The sequence below is a fragment of the Myotis lucifugus genome, unplaced genomic scaffold (genome assembly GCF_000147115.1).
Source record: "Myotis lucifugus unplaced genomic scaffold, Myoluc2.0 scaffold_4, whole genome shotgun sequence".
Classification (NCBI taxonomy): domain Eukaryota; kingdom Metazoa; phylum Chordata; class Mammalia; order Chiroptera; family Vespertilionidae; genus Myotis; species Myotis lucifugus.
In genome coordinates, this window is record NW_005871052.1 from 566,148 (window position 1) to 588,291 (window position 22,144).

The window sequence follows — 22,144 nt, forward strand, 5'->3', positions numbered from 1 at the left end:
AACTATATTACAGTAATATGGCTAGAACTAGCAATTTTTAATAAAAATGCAAATCATGCCGAAACCGGTTTGGCTCAGTGGATAGAGCGTCGGCCTGCAGACTGAAGGGTCCCAGGTTCGATTCCGGTCAAGGGAATGTACCTGGGTTGTGGGCACATCCCCAGTGGCAGTTGTGCAGGAGGCAGCTGATCAATGTTTCTCTCTCATTGATGTTTCTGACTATCTCTCTCCCTTCCTCTCTGTAAAAAATCAATAAAATATATTTTTTAAAAAATGCAAATCATTTGATTTTATCAAATAAAAATAAAATATTTATTTATTTATTTATTTATTTAAATAGAATATTGTCTATCAGTAGAATACTTTGTAATGATAAATCATTACAAAATGCTTTAAATTCTCCTTATTGCAACAAATCAAAGCATGGTTGCTGTTATGACCAGGCTTCAGTACCTTATAGGTTTTAGCAGCTTTTACATTACACATTTAAAGAAATCTGGATCACTGTATATATCAGATGATCTAGCACTTTCTATCATAAATTATGAATAAGATATCACTTATACAAATCTATTGATTCAAGTACATATATTTTACATCTGTTTTCTAATGGATTTTTTAAAACATTTTTTAAGTTTTATAGCTAGACTATTTTTATACTTGCCCCCTTTTGAGCATTAGAATCTATAATAATAAAAGCATAATATGCTAATTAGACTGAACAACCTTCTGGACGAAGCCGGGGCTGCTAGGGAAGCCTCGGTCCTGGGTGCCAGAGGGAAGCTGGTGCCAGCAGCCGGGGGAAGGAAGGCCTGCTCTTGAACAAATTTTGTGTATCGGGCCTCTAGTTAGAAAATAAAAATTCTGAATGACAATCTAAAGTAAGCACATCTTTGGAGTCCTAATATGCTGGGAGGAAGAGAACCCTTTGAGCAAGTGTATCATTTGTATTGAATACTTGGTGTTATCAAAAACAGAAGCAGGACATGTCTTTAGAGCACTTCACATATGTCTGCAGGACTTTAGAGCATGTTGCCATGGAACATAATTCCTTTAAGAACTACAAATCAAAGAAAGGCCATTTGGCATAATAATTCCATTTCTTAACATTATTTTGTTGCATTCATCAAGATGTATTACAAACCCTACCAATTTAGGGACAATGCATGTCTTTTCAAATGCATTCATACTGGATCTTCAAATCAACTCCATTTTAGCAACTAATTAGTTACACTGATAAACTAAGAATAGGGCTATGCAATTTTAGAAAATGTCACCATTCCCTTTGTAAATTAATGATTTGTTCCCCATTGCACAATAATAGGTGGTTATCAGCCTTTCCTCTTCATCCTGTCTCAACCATTTAACTAAATCTACACTGAGTCCTCCAGAGAATTTCATGGTCTGTCACCTTACTCACTGGTATCTAGATGTACAAATGTTTTAGCAGTCCCTTAATTTTTACATCACTAGGGAACTGTTCTAAGTTTAAAAGAAAGATCAGGTTTCACCTGAACATTCAGACAAGTACCCTCCTACAAAAGTAAGTTTTCTTTCATTTATATTAAAGAAACACACAACCTGAGACCTAATGTTTTGCACCTTCACATCATTAAATGTAACATGCGGAACCTCACATTACTATGCTACACATGGCCAATAAATTTTAGTATTCACAGGATTATGGTAATTAAGTCTTCCTTTTCTTTGGGTGATGTGACACTTGCTTGACTGTAATGTCACTCCACTTAAAGTCTGTGTAAACAACATTATCTTAGTCACTCTGCATTACATTTCCAACTGTGAGCAAAATTACTATGCCAGAGTGGACAATAATGTAAGTAATCCCAAGGAAACATAATGTAAATTATTTGTTCAAGGTTCAAATTGGATTTTCAATAAACAAAAAGGAATACTTTCTGTGCACATATAATATTAATGTATGTTGGGCATCCATGGCAAAGCACATGGGTATACTTGGAGGCAGTGATAATGACACAATGTCCATTATTTTGATATTTTGTGGATAAAAGATAAATGTTTGCTAAGGCTTCATTCAGGCTAACAAAAGTACAGATACTCAATAAGGAGTAGTACATAGAACAACTGCAAATGGTTTTGTAAATAAAGATTCATTAATATCGCAAATGCAAATGATGATTTTTAGAAATGCAGATGATAAAGGCAATGCAACAATCCTTATTTTCCTCCTTTCCTTGTTTTTGTACTCAGCAACCATAATATTTTTAAGTAGAATGCTAATTTCTCAATAGCCTTGTCAGCCACTTAGTGTATTATGTCCAAGAAGTGCTATCTTGAAAATTTTCTGACCTATAAAAATTACCTTAAAGGCTTTGAGATATCTTGCATTTTAAGTGATTCGTAGTGCTTGTTCATGTTAAAAAACCTGAAATCGCCGAAACCGGTTTGGCTCAGTGGATAGAGCGTCGGCTTGCGGACTGAAAGGTCCCAGGTTCGATTCCGGTCAAGGGCATGTACCTGGGTTGTGGGCACATCCCCAGTAGGAGATGTGCAGGAGGCAGCTGATCGATGTTTCTCTCTCATCGATGTTTCTAACTCTCTATCTCTCTCCCTTCCTCTCTGTAAAAAATCAATAAAATATATTTAAAAAATAAATAAATAAAATAAAAATAAAAATAAAAAACCTGAAATCTCCATACAGGATAAGTAGGATCTGGCCAAAAATAATCTAGATTAACTGCGCACAAGTTCTTCTTCACTGAACTAGTGAAGTGATACAAAAAGCAAAATAGTGACTTTTAGAGTTATGATTAAACTGTAAAACAGAGTGCCAATTAACAAAAATAGCAATGGAACTTCTTAAATATGTGACTCACGGTCAGTTCACAAATAGATCAAAGTGCATAAAAACCCTCAAAAGCACTTATGTGGGATTTTCTAGGCCTATTGTCACATGTGGATAAATGAGGTGTACATATGTGAAGTGTATTAATCTGGAGATCATCTGAACAAAGTGTGTGAACCACAATTTTCTTGTATTTTCTGATGTTGAAACTGTTGGAGGTCAATTCACTTTCTAGAAGTGCCATAGTCAAAAAGTTTTTCCAGGGCTACTTATAAAAAGAGAAAGCCTTGTTTGGCCAGTGTGTCTCAGTGGTTGAGCATCAACCCATGAACCAAGAGTTCACTGGTTGGATTCCAGGTCAGGGCACATGCCCAGATTATGGGCCTAATCCTCAGTAGGGGGTGTGCAGGAGGCAGTTGATCAATGATTCTCTCTTATCATTGATGTTTCTATCTCTCCCTCCCTCTCCCTTCCTCTCTTAAATAAATAAAAACATTTTTTTAAAAAAAGAGAAGCCCCTAAGAATGTCTTAATCACAAGAGATAAACTGATTTCTATTTTGTTTGCTAGAATTGTCAACTTCCATAGTAGAGGCTTTACTAAAAATATAACTATGTTCAATATCCTCATAGATAAGCAATGTTCTTTTTTACGGTAAAGTCATTTAAAATCATAGGTACTCTGTGCTAGAGATAGGATATACTTGTGTGTGCGAATGTGTGAGTGTATGTGAGTGTGTTTGTGTCATATGTTTGCAATTATGGGAGTTTTAAATAAAAATCAGTTTCAACTGACTCCGTATTATACTCTAATTTCTTATAATATTGGACAGGTTTCTAATTGAATGTTTTTTCCAGTGCACATAGAATCTAACAAAACCTGCAAGCTCTTTGTTAAACCTCAGGGCAAAGATTCAGATCTTTCTAATCAAAAATATCTGCAAACACAATATCCAATTACTTTGCCCCATTGTCCAAAAAGAAACACAGAAATATACAGAAAAGTCAACCTGAGTCCTCCCTCCTTTTTAAGTAACTAATGCAGCACCATAAAAGCACTGCTGGAATCAAATCTTCAGTGAGCTGAAAATACTGAATAGTCTCTTCTCTGAATCTGAAATGTGCATTAAAAGATCTTGAAAAACACACACACACACACACACACACAAAGCTATAACAAATAGTGGTTGAGTTTTCACTGTATTTCGGCATTTGTGATGTGATCCTTCAGAGTGGGAATCATTGAAGATGAATTCAAAATGGTGTGTTGCCATTGCCTAGTTGTTCTAATGCTGAGATCCTGCTCCCATCTTCTATCCCACCTCCCATCCCCAATTGTCCTTGAATTATGGGAAACACAAAGATAAATAATAAAATTTATTATCTTAACTAAGCTAGAAGGTCATATAACAGTATTCACAACTTGATAAAATTCAATTTTGTCTTTATATTTTATGCACAATAAGTAAATTATAGATTCAAGGTAAAGTGAAGATATGTATCACAGATCAAAGGTTATAGCATGCTTTTAAGAGATTGCTTGGTCCAAAATCCTAATTTTATAGATGCAGAAACTGAGGTCTCAACCCATAGTTATTGACAGCACTGTTTTAAGTCATGGACTTCTGACTTTTTTCCAAAACTTTTCCTGTCCCGCTATCTCATATCAAATGAGGCTTTATGAAAAAGTGCCTTATAACCAAGGAAAATACAAATTTTAAGTAGTGTCCTTATGCTTATCTAAACTAGATATGTTTTTATTTTTTTAAATTTTATTTTATTGTTTAAAGTATTACAGATAGTAGTACATATGTCTCCTTTTTTTTCTCCCATTGACCTTCCCCTGGCCTCCCCTACCCCTGGACACATGCCCTCACCCCCGCCCCCCCGCCAGTGTCTTGTGTCACTAGATATGTTTTTAAATGAATAATGACACAAATAATATCAGTATTAAGTGATGAGAACCAATATTTAAATGTATGTATAATCATGAAAAATAATAAATTAAAAGAAGTATATTTTATTCAAAGGAATTATTTGTTAAAAAAATAACTACTATACTGGAAAGAATGTGTGGAAATTGGAGTGTTTGTAAATGCTAGTGAGAGTATAAATCAGAAGCTATTTAGAGAGCAATTTGGTAATAACTATTAAAGTTGAAGATGTGCATAGCCCACAATTTGACAATTTCACTTCTAGGTTTATATCCTAGAGAAGCTCTCTCACATGGGCACAAGGAAATATGGTCTCTATTACAGCACTGTAAGTAACAACAAAAAATTGAAAACAACCTAAATGTCAATCAATATAGTAAAGAATTATCAAACTGTATACTCATACACTGAAATAATACAGTGGACAATTAAAAAAATAAATGAACTAGTTCTACATGTATTCACCTAGATATATCTTCAAAATGTAATGTGAAAATAATTACAAAAACATATTATAGTTTCAAACCATTTTAGGTACACTTTTACAAATACAAAAATTAATACTGAATATTTACACATATAATAAAAGAAACATACAGCAACACTACACACCAATTTTAAGATAGTGGTTACCTCTAGTGGAGGGTGAGTTGAAAGGAGATCAGTGTTAGTCATATCATTAATGCTTTATAGATACATCTTTTCTTTTTAAATTGAATCATGAATCAAATGTAGTAAAACATAGACATAGTTATTGGTCAACAGCTATCATTATTTTCTACTCTTTCTACTTGAACTTCATTATAATTAATCTTGCTAATTTATTACATGATAGAAATGATGTTACCAAATTGATTTCAGAGTAGAAATGCCATTTGCAGTCATATATATATATATATATATATATATATATATATATATATACTTAAATATGAGGTTTTGGTAATAAGTATAATTCCATTTGTCAGAGTATTAAAATGTATTGATCCAAAGATATGAGCTTTGAAATCAGACTGCCTTGATTCAGATGCTGGCTCTGGTATCTGTAGGCTGTATGGCCATAATAAGTAACTTAACCTTCTCTGTATCTCAATATCATCATCTGTAAAACAAGGATCACAATAACAGCACCTATCTTGTAGGGTTGTTATGATGATGTAATGAACTAATACATGGAAAATCACCTGGTATATCATGTTTGAAAAATGTTAGATATTATAATGTTCTGACAAAAAATAGTACTAACTATTCATCAAAGTTTATCCTGAGTTACCTTATTTATATGTCTACACTGGTCAAATGCATCAAATAATCATTCGTTGTTGTTTTTTAATTCTTTCCTTTGAGGACTAACCAATGAATAATCTCCAATTGTTAGAGTTTTTAGGGAACAGTTAATTTATTAGTACATTTAAATATAGCTCATCCTTATCACATAACAGATTACTTATGATCAGATCTATCTGATGATCTAAGGGCAGCCCTGTCTATCCAAATTTTTTTACCCAAATTTCATTCAAGTAGACATCAATTGTTTTGCACACTGTCATATGTATTGACAAGTTGTCCAACAATTTATCATCTTTCATATGTCTGAGTTAAATCTGCAGCTAGAATAATGAGAGGGGGGTGTGGGAGAGGAAATAGAGGGGATAAATGGTGATGGAAAAAATAAAATAAAATAAAACAGATGTGGGTGGGCATTTTTAAAGTTAATTTAGGATTTGAGATTGTGCATTCTTTTCTTTCTCTTTCTTTTTCAGTTTTCTCTTTTGTAAGAAGTCTTTGATAAGTTTCTCAGCAGAAATGACAATGTTAACTTACCATCCTGACTAAGGATTTATGGTGCGGATCCTACAGGTCATTAAAGCACGTTTAGCAGTGGGGTGTTTTTCTTTTCTTTCTTTTTCCTAGAGAGATTGAAATTTAATTGTTTCCTTGCTAGACAAATATGCTTTTGGATTGCCAGTAATGAAAAGGGCATACATATGTCAAAAGCATTGTAGCACAGTGGGATTATGTGCTAGGGTCCAGGGCAGGACAGACAAACAAGCAAAGCCTCAGATCAGTCAAACAGTTACCTCTTAATAAAATCTCAGATGACCAAATTTTGTTTTACCTTTGCCAATGCCTATCAAAAGTTCAAATGAAGTTTTGTTGCGTTAACTACTTACATTTCTCTTATTTCTTATTTTAACCATTTGTAAAAATAAAGGAATTTCACTAGATAAAATTAGAAATGCATTTAAAGGCAAGCCAATCTAAAATTAAAAAAAAAATGCATGCTGTATGCATGGCTTTCTTCCGATTAAAGCACCATTAATTGGGCATTAAATAGAAGCCTTAATTATGTTATGTGAAAAAACCTATACTTAAATATTCTCTTTTGGACATGGCAGTAATTAGTTTTCATGCTGTGTTTTATTGATAAATATGAAAGCCCCAAATTCATAATTTTGTCTTAATTTTCAAACCACATTAAGGGAAAATTGTCTTGGTTATTTCCATGCAGTAATAAAAAAATCACAAACTGCATAATCATTATTTTGAATACCAGGAGAATTATTTACAAGCTCTCCACTTATAAGTTATTTATTTTACATGAATTTTCCGTCATCAAGATCTTCAGGTGTATGTCTAACATACTGAGATTTTTTTAATTGCAGTATGTAGAGGATATACAATTTAAAGCAGAGGTAACAAACTGACAGCCCTTGAGCTAGATCCAGACCACAAATGGTTTGTTTGTGTGTTGTTGGGCTGTTTTGGATTGTTGTTGTTTTTTTTTTTTTTGTCTGCATAATGTAGCCCTTTTTTTTGCTTTTTATTGAATTAATTACCAACAGTTAAGAATTAGGTAAATTTCACATAAAAATCTGATTTCCTGTCTTCTCTTAAAAAGTCAGATCTTAATACTGGGCCTGCATTCCAATCAGCTGAGCCTAGTAATAGCTGCCACCTTTGGAAAGAATATATACTCTCTAATTCAGCAGAGTCTCGCCTCTACTCCCTAATGCTTATGTTCTTTCTTACACCTTCTGCGCCTTGACTCAGTAGGCATTAAAGTTTGTGACACTCCTATTTCTCTGTAGTTTCTGGGAATTAATAGGTACATATACTTTCAAAAACATTTCATGGTTTTCCTCAGATTACAGTAAATGTAAAAACTCATTATATATATATGTACACAAGTAATGTGTGTTATGATTAATCTAGAAATAAATATACACAGTTTTAAACTATGGTGTACTTAATTAAAAGTGAAAGGTTAACATTCATTTGCATAGCATTTCATTCAGAAAATAAAAATAAAATGTACTTTATTTTCAATGCCTAAATTCAATTTCATTTATATACAATAAAAAACACTTACTTTCAATATCCCAAATGTAAAACTCAAAACTCAATCCATTTAAATTTTTTTAATTAAAAAACATTCATTAATAAAATTTAATGGGTTTCAGTCTCTTCAGCAATGAAGTCACAGTCTAACAAAAAAGTTTGACACTTAAGGAGGCACATCCACTGCTTCAGGTCACTAGGGTATTATTTAGTGTGCATGATATTCAAGAGTAATATTTAAAACTAGAGGCCCGGCACACGGATTCGTGCACTGGTGTGGGGCATGGCCTGCAGGGATCAGCCCACTGTGGGAGCGCCACTCATTCTGGTCAGCGGAGCATCTGCTCCCACTGTGGGAGGGCACTGACCACCAGGGGGCAGCTCCTGCATTGAGCGTCTGCCCGTCTGCCCCCTGGTGGTCAGTGGGCATCATAATGACTGTTCGACTGGTCGTTGTGCCTTTCAGTTGCTGGGCTTTTATAGATATAGATATAGATATAGATATAGATATAGATATAGATATAGATAGATGATAGATAGATATAGATATAGATATAGATATAGATATAGATATAGACATAGACATAGTATAGATATAGATATAGATATAGATATAGATATAGATATAGATATAGATATAGATATAGATATAGATATAGATGATATAGATATAGATATAGACATAGTAATAGATATAGATATAGATATAGATGATAGAGATGAGATAGAGATAGAGATAAAGATGATAGAGATAGAGATAGAGATGATAGAGATAGAGATAGAGATAGAGATAGAGATAGAGATAGAGATAGAGATAGATAAAGATATATAGATATAGATAGATAGATAAATAGATAGATAGATAGATAGATAGATAGATAGATAGATGATAGATAGATGATAGATAGATAGATAGATAGATAGATAGATAGATAGATGATAGATAGATGATAGATGATAGATAGATAGATAGATAGATAGATAGATAGATAGATAGAATATATCCCAGATATTAGAAACACCGTCATAGCGATTTTCATTTTCCATGTTGAAAACTCAGGATAAATCACTTAGAGTGGTCCCAATCTCCCCTACAGACTAGAAGGAAAGGGAAAAGTCAACAAAGGGTGATTTAACCTGAGATGGTTGTTTGGAAGAGAAGAGGGAGCACTATTGCAGGCAATAGCAAAACCTACTTTAGTATCATGGGTTGCTCTCCTTCTCTTTTGCCTGTCTGAGTAACTGCCAGTTTTTCCCCATTACAACCTAAAAGATATAAAGCCTGAAGCAACATGCTATCTCTGATTTCAATTTAACTATAATTGTCATAGACATTTTAGGAAGTTTCAAGCATGAATCTTCTTAGATTTCCAAATACTTAAAGAATGTATTTTCACAAGAACAAAAATTTTAGAACTACTGACATGCCTACAAAATATATCTATGTCTAATGCTTAGAACTCCAAAAGATTAGAATTGTGGGTTTTTCCCCCCAAATTATTGCTGTAGCACACTTAATAACCTTTGCTGCCCTGCAAAAGTGAATGTACCTTCCTAAGCATTCAGAGTCATGGGGCAGGGTGGATGAATTATTTTCCCATTATTTTACATAGGTGTCAGAGACCCTCACTCAAACTCCATCAACTTTAAAGCCTTTCTCTAACTTCTTCAATTCCCAGGGAAGTTGCTTCTTGTGGCTGGAAGTCATCTCCCCACTACATGGTTCCGGTATCTACTCCCAGTTAACAGATATGAATGGTCACTAACTAACACGAGTGGAATCATGGGGACCCCAATGAACTAGAACCCTCAAATGTGCAGACTGGTTCTAATTAGCTATTTAGATTTCTTGTTTTATTATTAACAAATGGTTAAGCAAAATTCAATGTTTGCTGCTGAAATTTTTAAATGGCTCTACTTTCCTACCTTAGTAAGTATAGTACAGGTAACAAAATTATTGAAGTTGGGCTGAATCTGTACGGGTTCCAGGACATTCCCAGGAAGTTGATTGTTAAAAAAATAAATACATAAATACCTGTTAACAGCTTGTTTTCTTGTCATTTGCCTCTTCCTTCTAAAAGGAGAGTGTAGCAAAAAATAAATAAATAAAACTGGTTAATTGAGAGTTCTGGTTAATTAGCTTCCAATTAATCAAGGCTTTATTATATTTTACCAAAAAATCTTCTTAAAATCTGCAGAAATTTTAGATAAGTTACACACAATGAAACAGCAGCAGGGAAGAGCACAAGAAGGTAGGAAAGCCTGAATTGCTATTAGATAGTATTTTAGATATGTGGATAATGTTATTAAACTTCTGGTCTAATCCCCATTGAGTAAAGAATAATGTGAAATGTGATGTGGTTTAGGGCTTTTCCATATATGAAGGCAAGGAAATAAAGTTATAGATTTCTGTTGAAGAAAATGGCCTCGGGTCATAACAATTCCAAAAAGGCTTCAGCAATATTGTGTCTTTTCCCTTTCTCTCAAGAGCTTTCTCCCCATCCCATTGGGTATTCCAATACTTTTCAGGGAAAAATCCCCTTCCAGTTTTTTTACATTTTTTATTTGCCAACAGGATGGTGAAAATAAGCCAATATAAATGCTATGCCTTAATTTCCTAAACATGGAGCCATTAATCACTCAGCTCATTCTATAGTTATTTCTGTAGAAGCATGTAACTATCTTACATCTTCCCCCAAAAGGGTTACACATGCACATGTGCACACACACTAGCACACACTCACAAACATACAGTCATACACACATCCATACAAAATAAGTTAAACACATACAAAAGAAATCAATAAAAAACATAATTAGCTTAGTTAACAATATAACCATTCTTTCCAGTAGTATGTTTCCCAGTACTCCCATGCCCTTTAATGAAAACAATAAAATCTAAAATGCCATGCTAATAAAAAAATAACACTATAAGACTGTAACTTGGCTTTTTTGAGCCTTAGTGCACTTATTAGTACAGAAACAGGAACCTCTCTATAATACCAGTACAAATATATATGGGTGGTTCATCACCCCTTTATAATCTTTTCTTCTAATAGCCTTTTTGTTAAAAGTTTCCTTTCAGGTATTTTGTTTGTTTGTTTTTGAAAGGCAACTGCTTTCCTGCTTAAAGGTCTGTAGAAAGATTTCTAAATAAACCACAAATGCAAGCATATAGGGCTGCTGGGGAAAGATTAAGTTTAGGACTTTGAAATGACCAAGTATTGAAACATTCTTGCTAATAGTATCCAATAAATATGTGTTCATGAGTTAACTATTATTTAATTAAGGATTTAAAACTTTCTCAGGATTTTACCTTGACTTTTGACATTTTTTCATTTGTTTTATCAAATGTAAGATGTATTTTATAGTACTGTTTATAACTCTAACTCTAGAACTTCAGGGACTACATGTTAAATACACATAGTTTATTTTTGACATTCAAAATATAATATGACTTCTACACTTGTGAATTTGTTCCTTCTGTGATGTCAACTAATTTATTTTAGATTTTTTTATACTTTGCCAAATAATTAACATTTTGGTAATTTTTTAAAATATATTTTATTGATTTTTGACAGAGAGGAAGGGAGAGTGATAGAGAGATAGAAACATCAATGAGAGAGAAACATCGATCAGCTGCCTCCTGCACACCTCCCACTGGGGATGTGCCCACAACCAAGGTACATGCCCCTGACTGGAATCGAACCTGGGACCCTTCAGTCCACAAGCCGACGCTCCATCCACTGAGCAAAACCGGCCAGGGCACATTTTGGTAATTTTTACTGGACAAGCAGATGCTACAATTAATATCAGCTCAGTATAGAGCAGCTCTCATCTGAATTTCCTGGAGTTGGCCTAGAATGTTTTGTACCCCCTTAAATTCCTCTTTGTCTCCTGAAGTTACATTTTGCTGCCTCTCCCCACTTCTAAGTATGGATATGAAATTAAAGTGATGAACATAGGGCCTGAAATTTACTAACATTTATTTTTTTGTGGCTGAAATATATCTATTACCACCTTCTTACAAAGCGAATCACAAAAAAGGTTACATATATTCAAGAACAGTGGATCAAATACTATTCTCAAAATACCATGACAACCAATAGATTTATTACCAACAGAAGCCCTACAACAAATTGGGGTAAGTAGTTAGGGTCTCTACTCAGCTCACCTGCTCCAATAATCATTGCTGCACTACATTAGGATACTGGTTATCCTTATAATAGGGATACTTTCCCCCAACATACAGGATATACCTGGAAGGTAATTTGGCTGTGGCTGAGACCCAATGACTCAACCAGAGCAGGCTGTGTTTTAATTCTTCAAGATCATTTTAATCCTGTACCACTTATAAATGAATTTTCATACTTAGATTCTTTTAACTTGTAATGTGTGAATGCAAGGCCACAAAGTTAATGGCAATGGTTGTTACCCAGCATGCCCTTCTCTGATTGGAAGAAATTCAGCAGAAGAATCAGAGATATGAAATTTTTACATTTGAAACCTAAACTTAGACCATAAATCACATTTAACAATAAATAGCATTCAGACCACATGCCAAGAGAAAACAAAATATCACAGAGTAAGGAGTCCAGTTAAGAACTCACAGACTATGCCAGAACCGGTTTGGCTCAGTGGATAGAGCGTCGGCCTGCGGACTCAAGGGTCCCGGGTTCGATTCCGGTCAAGGGCATGTACCTTGGTTGCGGGCACATCCCCAGTGGGGGGCGTGCAGGAGGCAGCTGATCGATGTTTCTCTCTCATTGATGTTTCTAACTCTCTATCCCTCTCCTTCCTCTCTGTAAAAAAATCAATAAAATATATTTAAAAAAAAAAAAAAAAGAACTCACAGACTACTGTGCTGACGTCCCTCAGCTGGTGCATAGCCACAAGAGAGGACTGTGGTTTCCAAAACCAATGTTACTGTATTTCTTGCATTATTCCAGGACAAGTGTCTAGGCCATTTGTTTTAGATAAAGGGTCCTTTTGAATCCCTGAGTTCTGATTTTCTTTACTCATTAGTTTAATGAGTAAATATCAATCTATTAGCACTTACTAGGAGGGACTGTTCTAGGTGCTGGTGTTTATCAGTGTGCAAAACAGACTACCTCTCCAACATCTTGAAGATTATATCCTAGTTGGAGGGAGACAGTGTGGGAGCTGGTGAAGAGTGCAAGAAAGGAACAAAAAGTGACCCTGGCTGGCATTGCTCGGTGCTTAGAGCGTCAGCCCACGCACTGAAGGGTAGCGATTTTTATTCTGGTCAAGAGCACATACCTGGGTTACAGGTTCAAACCCACGTGCATGAGTCAACCAATCGATGTGTCTCTCTCACATTGATGTTTCTCTCTCCCCCTTTCTCCCTCCCTCACTTCCATTCTCTCTAAAATCAATGGGAAAATATCCTAGGGTGAGGATTAACAACAACAAAAAGTGAAAAGGAACAGAGTGATGGAGATACCGTTTCATATAGGGAAATCAGAAAGAGGTAAGAGACACCACTTAATTTTTGGTAATGAGATTTACAAAGAGTTTAACAATAGATATTTCTAAAAAGTACTAATGAAGCTAAGCTATCCACAACCATTTAGTAATAGCAAAAGCGTTGTCCTTTTAGTAACAATTTTAGCATTCTTTCTTTTCTATGAAATGTTATTCTTTGTTCAGATTGAAATTCACAATAAGGTGGTTTTTTGAAGCTGAGTACTTAATATTGGTAGAATAATTATGATATGTGTATAGATTAACTTTTTTTTCATTGTGAATGGAACAAAACAAGAAAGTCATGGTGGTATTTTAAGTGAACTCTAATCACTTATAGACATGGCACATTTTATTGCAAAATTTGGGATGGGCTTGTGTCACCATGACTTAAATTCAGACTTTCTTATCAGTGTATAAAATTCCCAACCACGATATCTGGCACTGAGATCTGTGAAAGCCTGGATCAGCTTTAGACCTATATGGGGGCCTCTGCTTGCATACCACATCTCTTCCATATCTATTTTGCTTATTAAATGGTGTAGTTTTTTAGACTCAAAAAAAAGAACTCACAGACTCATTGGATTTAAGTATTTTAGTCCTTTTGAAGATAAATTAAAAATTCACTATCAAATATCACATAGTAAGTCATATCTCTGAACTGAAGGTAACTAGAATGCTACTTTCATTAATTCTTCATGCAGGAGAGTTTACTCAAAACAGAGCATTTCAAAGCTATAGTCAACCTTTGAGATGGATTTCAAACTGTACTCTAAAGAACTTCAAGAAAGTGCTGATGGGTGGTAGAAGGAAAGACAAGAATGAGCTATTCTTTTTCATCCCTTTAATTAGTGAAGCTGTTCTTTTTCCTATGTGATGTATTGTCAGAACTGCTCTAGTTTACAACCCACCACCACCATTTCTCAGATGAGAAAAGTAGCCCCTCATATGTTCAAATGTTTGGCCAAGTTTAGTGTTCAGAAGTCTCCTTACACCTAATTTATGCTGCTGCCCCTGAATTTGTCGCCCTGCTTTTTCTACTGCATATTAGGGACCACTTTTTGAATCACCCCCAAAGATGATCATATTTGCTTTATCCTCATGGAAACATAATACGGTCAATAGGCATGGTACACATTTAGAAAGTAGAAGAGACAAGATCCATGGCTACCTTGATCTCTAGGCCATTGCTCTTTCTACATAACACTGCTTTCATTTATTTCATTTTTAATAAAATATAGTTGGCATAAAATAGTATATTAGTTTCAGGTGCACAACATAGTAATTCAACATTTAAATGCTTCTGATGTGATCTTTTAAAACAGAGGTTACAAACTGGCAAATAAGGCCTGCCAAATATAGCTTGGTCTGCCCAGAACTTTGAAAATCTGGAAATTTTACATAAAATCTGAATTCCTAAAAGAAAAAGAATATCTGAAAATATGGGTCCCACATATTTACTGGCTCAGCACAACTAGAGGAAGTAGAGGAGCAATGTTTACCCATAGACAGAATATACACTCTTCTGTTTCCTACAGATCCCATAATTTACTCTGATCTTATGCCTGACCCTCTAAATGAATTTATGTTATCTTCTTGGGTCTAGTAGGAATTTGAGTTTTATGACCATTATTTTAAAGTTTATGGGTATAATTTACTCAAATATTAGTCAATTTACCTGAAGAAACTTAAGCTATAAGTGCTAGATTGTTTACCTGAAAGGTCATATGCATTTTCTTTAATAGGAAAGACAAGCCTTTGATCCTTGAAGTAGATGCCACTTTACTATTATTATTTTTTTTTACCTACAGAAAAGCATCTAAAAAAATTGTGTTAGACGAAAACAGATTCAATACAAAATGAACTCTGATTACACTCAGAGAAACATTGTTATTCAATCAGCGTAGTAGCAATAAATTTAAGATACCAAAAGATTGAGCCCTAGCTGGTTTGACTCAGTGGCTAGAGTGTCAGCCTGCAGACTGAAGGTCTTGGGTTTGATTCCAGTCAAGGGCACATGCCCGGGTTGCAGGCTCAATCCCCAGTAGGGGGCATGCAGGAGGCAGCCGATCAATGATTCTCTCATCACTGATGTTTCTCTCTCTTTCTTTCCTTCTCTCTTCCTCTCTGAAATCAATAAAAATATATTTTTTTAAAAGTTTAAAAAATTGATAAAATGTTTCCTATGCTTTGATATATGTAAAAATTGTCAAGTGATTGTACACCTTAAATATATACAACTGTTATTTGTCAATTATACCTCCATAAAGGTGGAAAAAATGTTTCCTATGCTTTGAAATTAGAGTCAACTTTTAACCTGACATATACTGCTATATTTCAGGGACTACTAAGTTGGGCTTTAGTTGTTCCTTACACAAACTCTTCTTTTTAATCGTGTAATTTGTGTCTGTGGTCCAATACAATAAAGTGTTCATTTTGGGAACAAATATCTAATAAATATATAAGACATAAGTAAAGCAATGTCCTGCCCTCCCCCAACTTTACATGTAAAGGATAAATGGCCAGTAAACAGGTGTTAGTAAAACTGGGCTTAGGTTCTCTTTGGAGGTTTTAGTAAATCATGCTAACTGTGGCATTTCCACTGTTGGAGCTTTTAGGGAGCTTTCCCTACTCTTTGCTAATAATTTTATTCATTTTATATGTCACCTCTTGCTCCACAGCATGTTAGGAATCCTGGAATTTCTTCGATAAGCTCAGTATGTCAAAAGGAAATTAAAATATATTTCATTATAAAACTATAAAAATAAAGGCCAGGATATTTTAGGTCTATTTAAGTTTTCAGAGGGCATCCAAACAAACTATTGATCACTTAAGTCTTCAAAAGCATGATCTTTGGATTCAAGGCTCAAACAATTAAAACTATCATTTTCTTTCTTTTGGAAATTTATTTTTCCTAGAATTATTTGGGAATAACAAAAATTTTGGTTATATTAAATATCTGCTTCTTCTGAAAGACATTTGTGCATAAGCTTGATTATTTAAAAAGTCAGGGATATTTAAAGTCAGAGTCCAGAAAGAAATGTAACGGAAAATTAAAAATGGCATGGGGTGATAATAAAGATAAAGAAGACTATGGCAATTTTTACACTTGTTTTTAAAAGAGGGATATATATATATATATATATATATATATATATATATATATATATATAATTTAACATAGGCTGCCAATATAACCTAAAGAATGCAAGATTCTATGCCAATTATCTCTGACAGATGACCCTCTATACAAACAGTACTTTGTCAGTCCAGTCTGAGGAACCTCAGTGGTTCAATGATATTTCTCATATATCCTACAATAACAAAAAATCTCAGAGATAGGATTATGGTTCACAGCATCAAATGTATTTTTCAAGACAATGATCATAAAAAAATTAGAATAACTTGTTCTCACAATACAACAATAATTATTTTGTATGTACAATATGAATATAACTTTCAACAAGGATGAGGCCAATTAAATAGTCATATTATAAATCTATCCCAAATAGTTTTTTAATAATATCCTTCTACATATTCAAACTCACTAAATATCAGACACATAAGTAAACTCTGATTATTAGATAACCTACATGAAATAATTTATATTCTTTAAAGCTTTAAACATTAAAATCTCACAAAACCTTCATAAAAGTTAAATCACTTAATGCTGTGGGAATCTTTGGCCATAATATTTCTGTTGGAAATGTGTCTCGGTAACAGTTCTTCTATCCTCTTAGGTTTGGCCAAAGACACATGAGTTACCCTTTGACTCTTATCCTTTGATCTCTATGGGGGTGAGGAGTCTAGCCAGCCTTTTATAAGGGAATTTTTAAAACACTTATTACACTCCTTATATTTCAAGTCTTCCCATTGATGATCATGTCTTCCTGATATTTGCTCAGAATGACTCACAGAAACCACTAAGAAAATGTGCCAGATCAAATGAGTCATTTATGGTAGATATACATTAAAGCCCTTGAGGCAATGGGCACAATCGCTGCTTTATCAGCTTTTAGTTAGCTTTGGGTTTGATGGTTTGATATCACACTCAAGCGATAGGAAATTGGCCTACTTCCTAAATAGTATGCTGCTTATGTAGAGAACTTAGTGGCAGCTTCCAATTCTGAATGGCTGATTAAAACAGTGCTTCCTTCATAACATTTAAAACAATGTGTGAATATTTTATCTATTTACTTGTTTTAGATCTATCGCCCCTCCAAAAATTCAATCTCCATGAAAGAATAGGTTTAGATTTCTTGTTCACTGTTTCAATCCAAAACAGAGATGGCACAGAGTGGGTACTCAGTGAATATCTGTCAGATGAACTGACCATTAAATATGTGAAGGTACACTTCACTCGTTCATATGCATCACTTTTGAGTCTTCAAGTGCATTTACATATAACATATTTTCAGAACCTGTTTCTACTATGCAACACTGTTTTACATCATTGATGATGGTGCTTAGTTTATATAAAGACAGCCATGGTGTTTTGGAATCTGAGTAAACTTTCACTGGGTAGCTAAAGTTGATTAGAAACATTATAAGCCCAAACTTAGTTGATGGCATCAAATAAACTGAATTTCTGATAGATATAAAAATGTAGATCCATTATAAAATTATTCACGGAGAGAAAGAATATTCTAAAATTTATTTTAGATGGAGAACCAAGATGGTGGCATAGGTAAACACCTATACTTCCTGCCTCTCACAACCACATCAAAATTACAACTAAAAGGCAGAACAACTATCAAACAGAACTGCGGGAAAGCTGGCTGAGTGGAAGTTCCACAACTAGAGAGGTAAAGAAAGTGCATTGAGACTGGTAGGAGGTGTGGAGGCGCAGAAAGTGCTGGCACCTGGGTGTGCTGCTTTTTTAATTGGGAAGGAGATATAAGCTCCAGCTTGCTCTGAACTCCAGTTCCGGGTGACAATCTTGGGGACATCAACATATACGGGGAGAAACTGGACTATCTGGCATCAGGACAGGAATGTGAGGGTGGCTTTATTTCAGAGGTGTTTGCAGTGATCATTGTTCCTACAAGGGGATGTGGGGACGTGGGGGGACCTCTCCAGCGCAGGGCTGACTGGCAGCCATTGCTGTTTGCTCCTCCCTGGTGATTCCCTGAGACCCCACCCCACCCAATTTACAACCCCACCCAAGCTGTGTGCAGAGGCTTTTACATATAAATGGCCTGTCCTTTCTCAGCCTAAAACCTGTTAAACAGGCAGCAGCAGCAGCAACCTGCCTTGCTACACAGCTGGGCCTAGACTGGGCATTTCCAAACCCCATACAAAGAGGAGGAATCTGCAGATCTCTCTGTAGCTCCTGCTGGTTGGCCCCAGGCAGTGGCTGACTTTGTACCTCTTTGGAGATCCAAGAGCCAGTGTACCCAGTGGTCAGTGTGAGATCATACCAGATGACAACTCTTCACATCCATAAGAGACACACTCAAGGGGCAGACTCAATGAGCACCAAAGCCCCACTGAAACAAGTCCTGCCCCATAAGGGTGTCTTCTGCACAGCAGTTCTTCCAGTGTAGATACAGCTGGTCCTCACAACCAATTGGCCTGGAAGTCAATTCCTCCCACTGATACCAACAGCAATCAAGGCTTAATTATAGCAAGACTGTGCACACAGCCCACTAAGGGGTTCACCAAGAGTGTCCACCTCAGGTTACTGGGGAGACTGAGCCACTGGGCCCTATAGGACACCTACAACACAAGGCCACTCTATCAACTCAAGGAGACTTAGCAGCTACCCAATACATAGAAACAAACACAGGGAAGTAGCCAAAGTGCAGAGACAAAGAAACATGTCACAAATGAAAGAAATGGATGAAAGCAAAATACTGGATATAGAGTTCAAAACCACGGTTATAAGGTTACTCAAGAATCTTCTAGAAACCTCTGAGGAACTTAGTGAGACCTTCAAGGATCTTAGTGAGAATACCAAAAAAATGGAAAAGGACCAGTCAGAAATTAAGCATACACTGACTGAAATAAAGAATAATATACAGAGATTAAACAGTAGACTAGAGGATCCCAAGAATCAAGTCAAAGATATGAACTATGAGGAAGCAAAAAACACCCAACTGGAAAAGAAAAAAGAAAAAAGAACCCAAAAATATGAAGATAGTGTAAGGAGCCTCTGGGACAACTTCAAGCGTACCAACATCTGAATTATGGGGGTGCCAGAAGAAGAGAGAGAGCAAGATATTGAAAACCTATTTGAAGAAATAATGACAGAAAACTTCCCCTACCTGGTGAAAGAAATAGACTTACAAGTCCAGGAAGTGCAGAGAACCCCAAACAAAAGGAATCCAAAGAGGACCACACCAAGACACATCATAATTAAAATGCCAAGGGCAAAAGACAAAGAGAGCATCTTAAAAGCAGCAAGAGAAAAACAGTCAGTTACCTACAAGGGAGTACCCATATGACTATCAGCTGATTTCTCAACAGAAACTTTGCAGGCCAGAAGGGAGTGGCAAGAAATATTCAAAGTGATGAATAGCAAGAACCTCCAACCAAGATTACTTTACCCAGCAAAGCTATCATTCAGAATTGAAGGTCAGATAAAGAGCTTCACAGACAAGAAAAAGCTAACGGAGTTCATCACCACCAAACCAGTATTATATGAAATGCTGAAAGGTATCCTTTAAGAAGAGGAAGAAGAAGAAAAAGGTAAAGATAAAAATTATGAACAACAAATACATATGTATCAACAAGTGAATCTAAAAATCAAGTGAATAAAAAATCTGATGAACAGAATAAACTGGTGAATATAATAGAATCAGGAGCATGGAAAGGGAGTGGACTGACAATCCTTGGAGGAAAAGGGTTGTGGGGGGTGCGGAAAAAGATTGGACAAAGAGCTTACAACTATGGACGAGGACAGTGGGGTGGTGAGAGCCTGGGGTGGGGTGAGAACCAGGTGGAGGAGAGCTATGGCGGGAAAAAACAAAGGACCATCTGTAATAATCTGAACAATAAAGATTTTTTTAAAAAACTTTACCAAAAAATAATAAAAAATAATGTATTTTAATTATACCTTCCCTTTTTCTAACATTGGGCTTATTTGTTCAGTGAAGTTGGATGAGTAACACAGATCTGTAAGCACAACTCAGCTAAGCTGTTTCTAAGAAAATGAGTTCATTTGGCAATTGATCATTCTGGTAATCCTATCTGGTTTAGTCTAGCTGCATATGAAGACAATTAAGCAAGGTCAGAGCAAAGGAATCCTGGGCTGGACACACTCTCAATGTACTACTAAGAGGCAGGAGTGAGAATGAAGAGGATTATTTATTTGAAAGTCTATTAAATCCCTATCTTCATCCCTTGAGTTAATCCCTGACAAGGACTACTCTATTATTATAAATAAAATAGCATGTTTTTCAGCGATTAAGATACCAAAGGCAGATACTTAAAATTACAAATGATTACATTTTGAAACACTACATATAATGCATTTACATGTCCAAAATCTCATGTTAAATGATAACACCTTACTGTTACAGTTTTATACTAAACAGGGCATTTTTCTTTGTTAACTAATAAAGTACAACTATTTTGTGTACAAATGTAGGTTTGAAACACTGTACCACTTTCATAGAGAGACTTGGACTAAAACATTTTTAATCTGCTTCAGTGTTCTTCCACTTCTTGTTGTTTACAATATTTATCTATCCAAATATGACTGAATACCTATTTTCCTTGATGCCTTTTTTCCGTGATCATCTTGTCACTTTTATGACATGTAAAAAAACAACTTCTTTAAGAGTTAAAGGAAGCTCTTCAGACATCTATATATATAAAAGGCTAAGCAACCATCCAACCGGTTGGTAGGTATGATGCACACTGACCACCAGGGGGCAAACACTCAAAGCAGGAGCTGCTGAGCTGAGGTGACTTGGCAGCAGTGGTTCTCCGATGACACACCCTGGAACCAGAGAAGTGGGAGCCCGATTCCTCCTGGTACCATGCAATTCCACCTTTGGTCGTGGGTTATGTTGTTGCTGGGGCACTGTTGGCCCTGAATCTGGTTTACTGCACACTTGCATTTGCATTCCATACCCTGTACGACAGCAACTTTGCAGAGTGCCCTCTTGCACTCTGGGACCCCTTGGGGGGTGTTGGCAAGCCAGTTTTGGCCCAACCCGTACAGACCAGGCCGAGGGACCCCACCTGCCGGAGGGACCCCGCTCACTCCCCACATGCCCTTTCAACTGTGGCATCACCCCAGGTGTTGCAGGCCAGGGAGGGACCGCAGGAGGTTGGCTCCAGGGCGTGTCCAGCCTGTCTCTTCCAGTCCCACCCCACTGGCCACTTTCTAATTAATTTCCTTTCAATGTGTATGAATCTGTGCACCAGGTCACTAGTATATAAAATTGATATTAGCAGTTTGTATACTGATCCCATAGAGACATTTTTCTCCTCATTCTATCATAGCAGCATATTAATTCAACATTTATTCTACAAATACTTACTGATCTTCAACTATGTACAAAGGTTCTTTGCTATGAACCATGGAGAATACAAAGATCTTCAGGCAT

At 35.6% G+C, this 22,144-nt stretch overlaps 1 protein-coding gene across 3 annotated transcripts in view; it reads right to left on the reverse strand.

Annotated features, from left to right (window-relative positions):
• DACH2 (dachshund family transcription factor 2) overlaps positions 1-22,144 on the reverse strand; it is a 664,401-nt gene that overhangs the window by 462,830 nt on the left and 179,427 nt on the right. For 2 of the 3 annotated variants that reach the window (XM_006082800.3, XM_006082801.3), the window contains exon 2: positions 10,138-10,176. The exons of the other annotated variant lie outside the window; for it this stretch is intronic. In XM_006082800.3, coding sequence (XP_006082862.1) covers positions 10,138-10,176 — 39 coding nt within the window. The remainder of the gene's footprint in view (positions 1-10,137; positions 10,177-22,144) is intronic. 3 annotated transcript variants of the gene reach the window in all.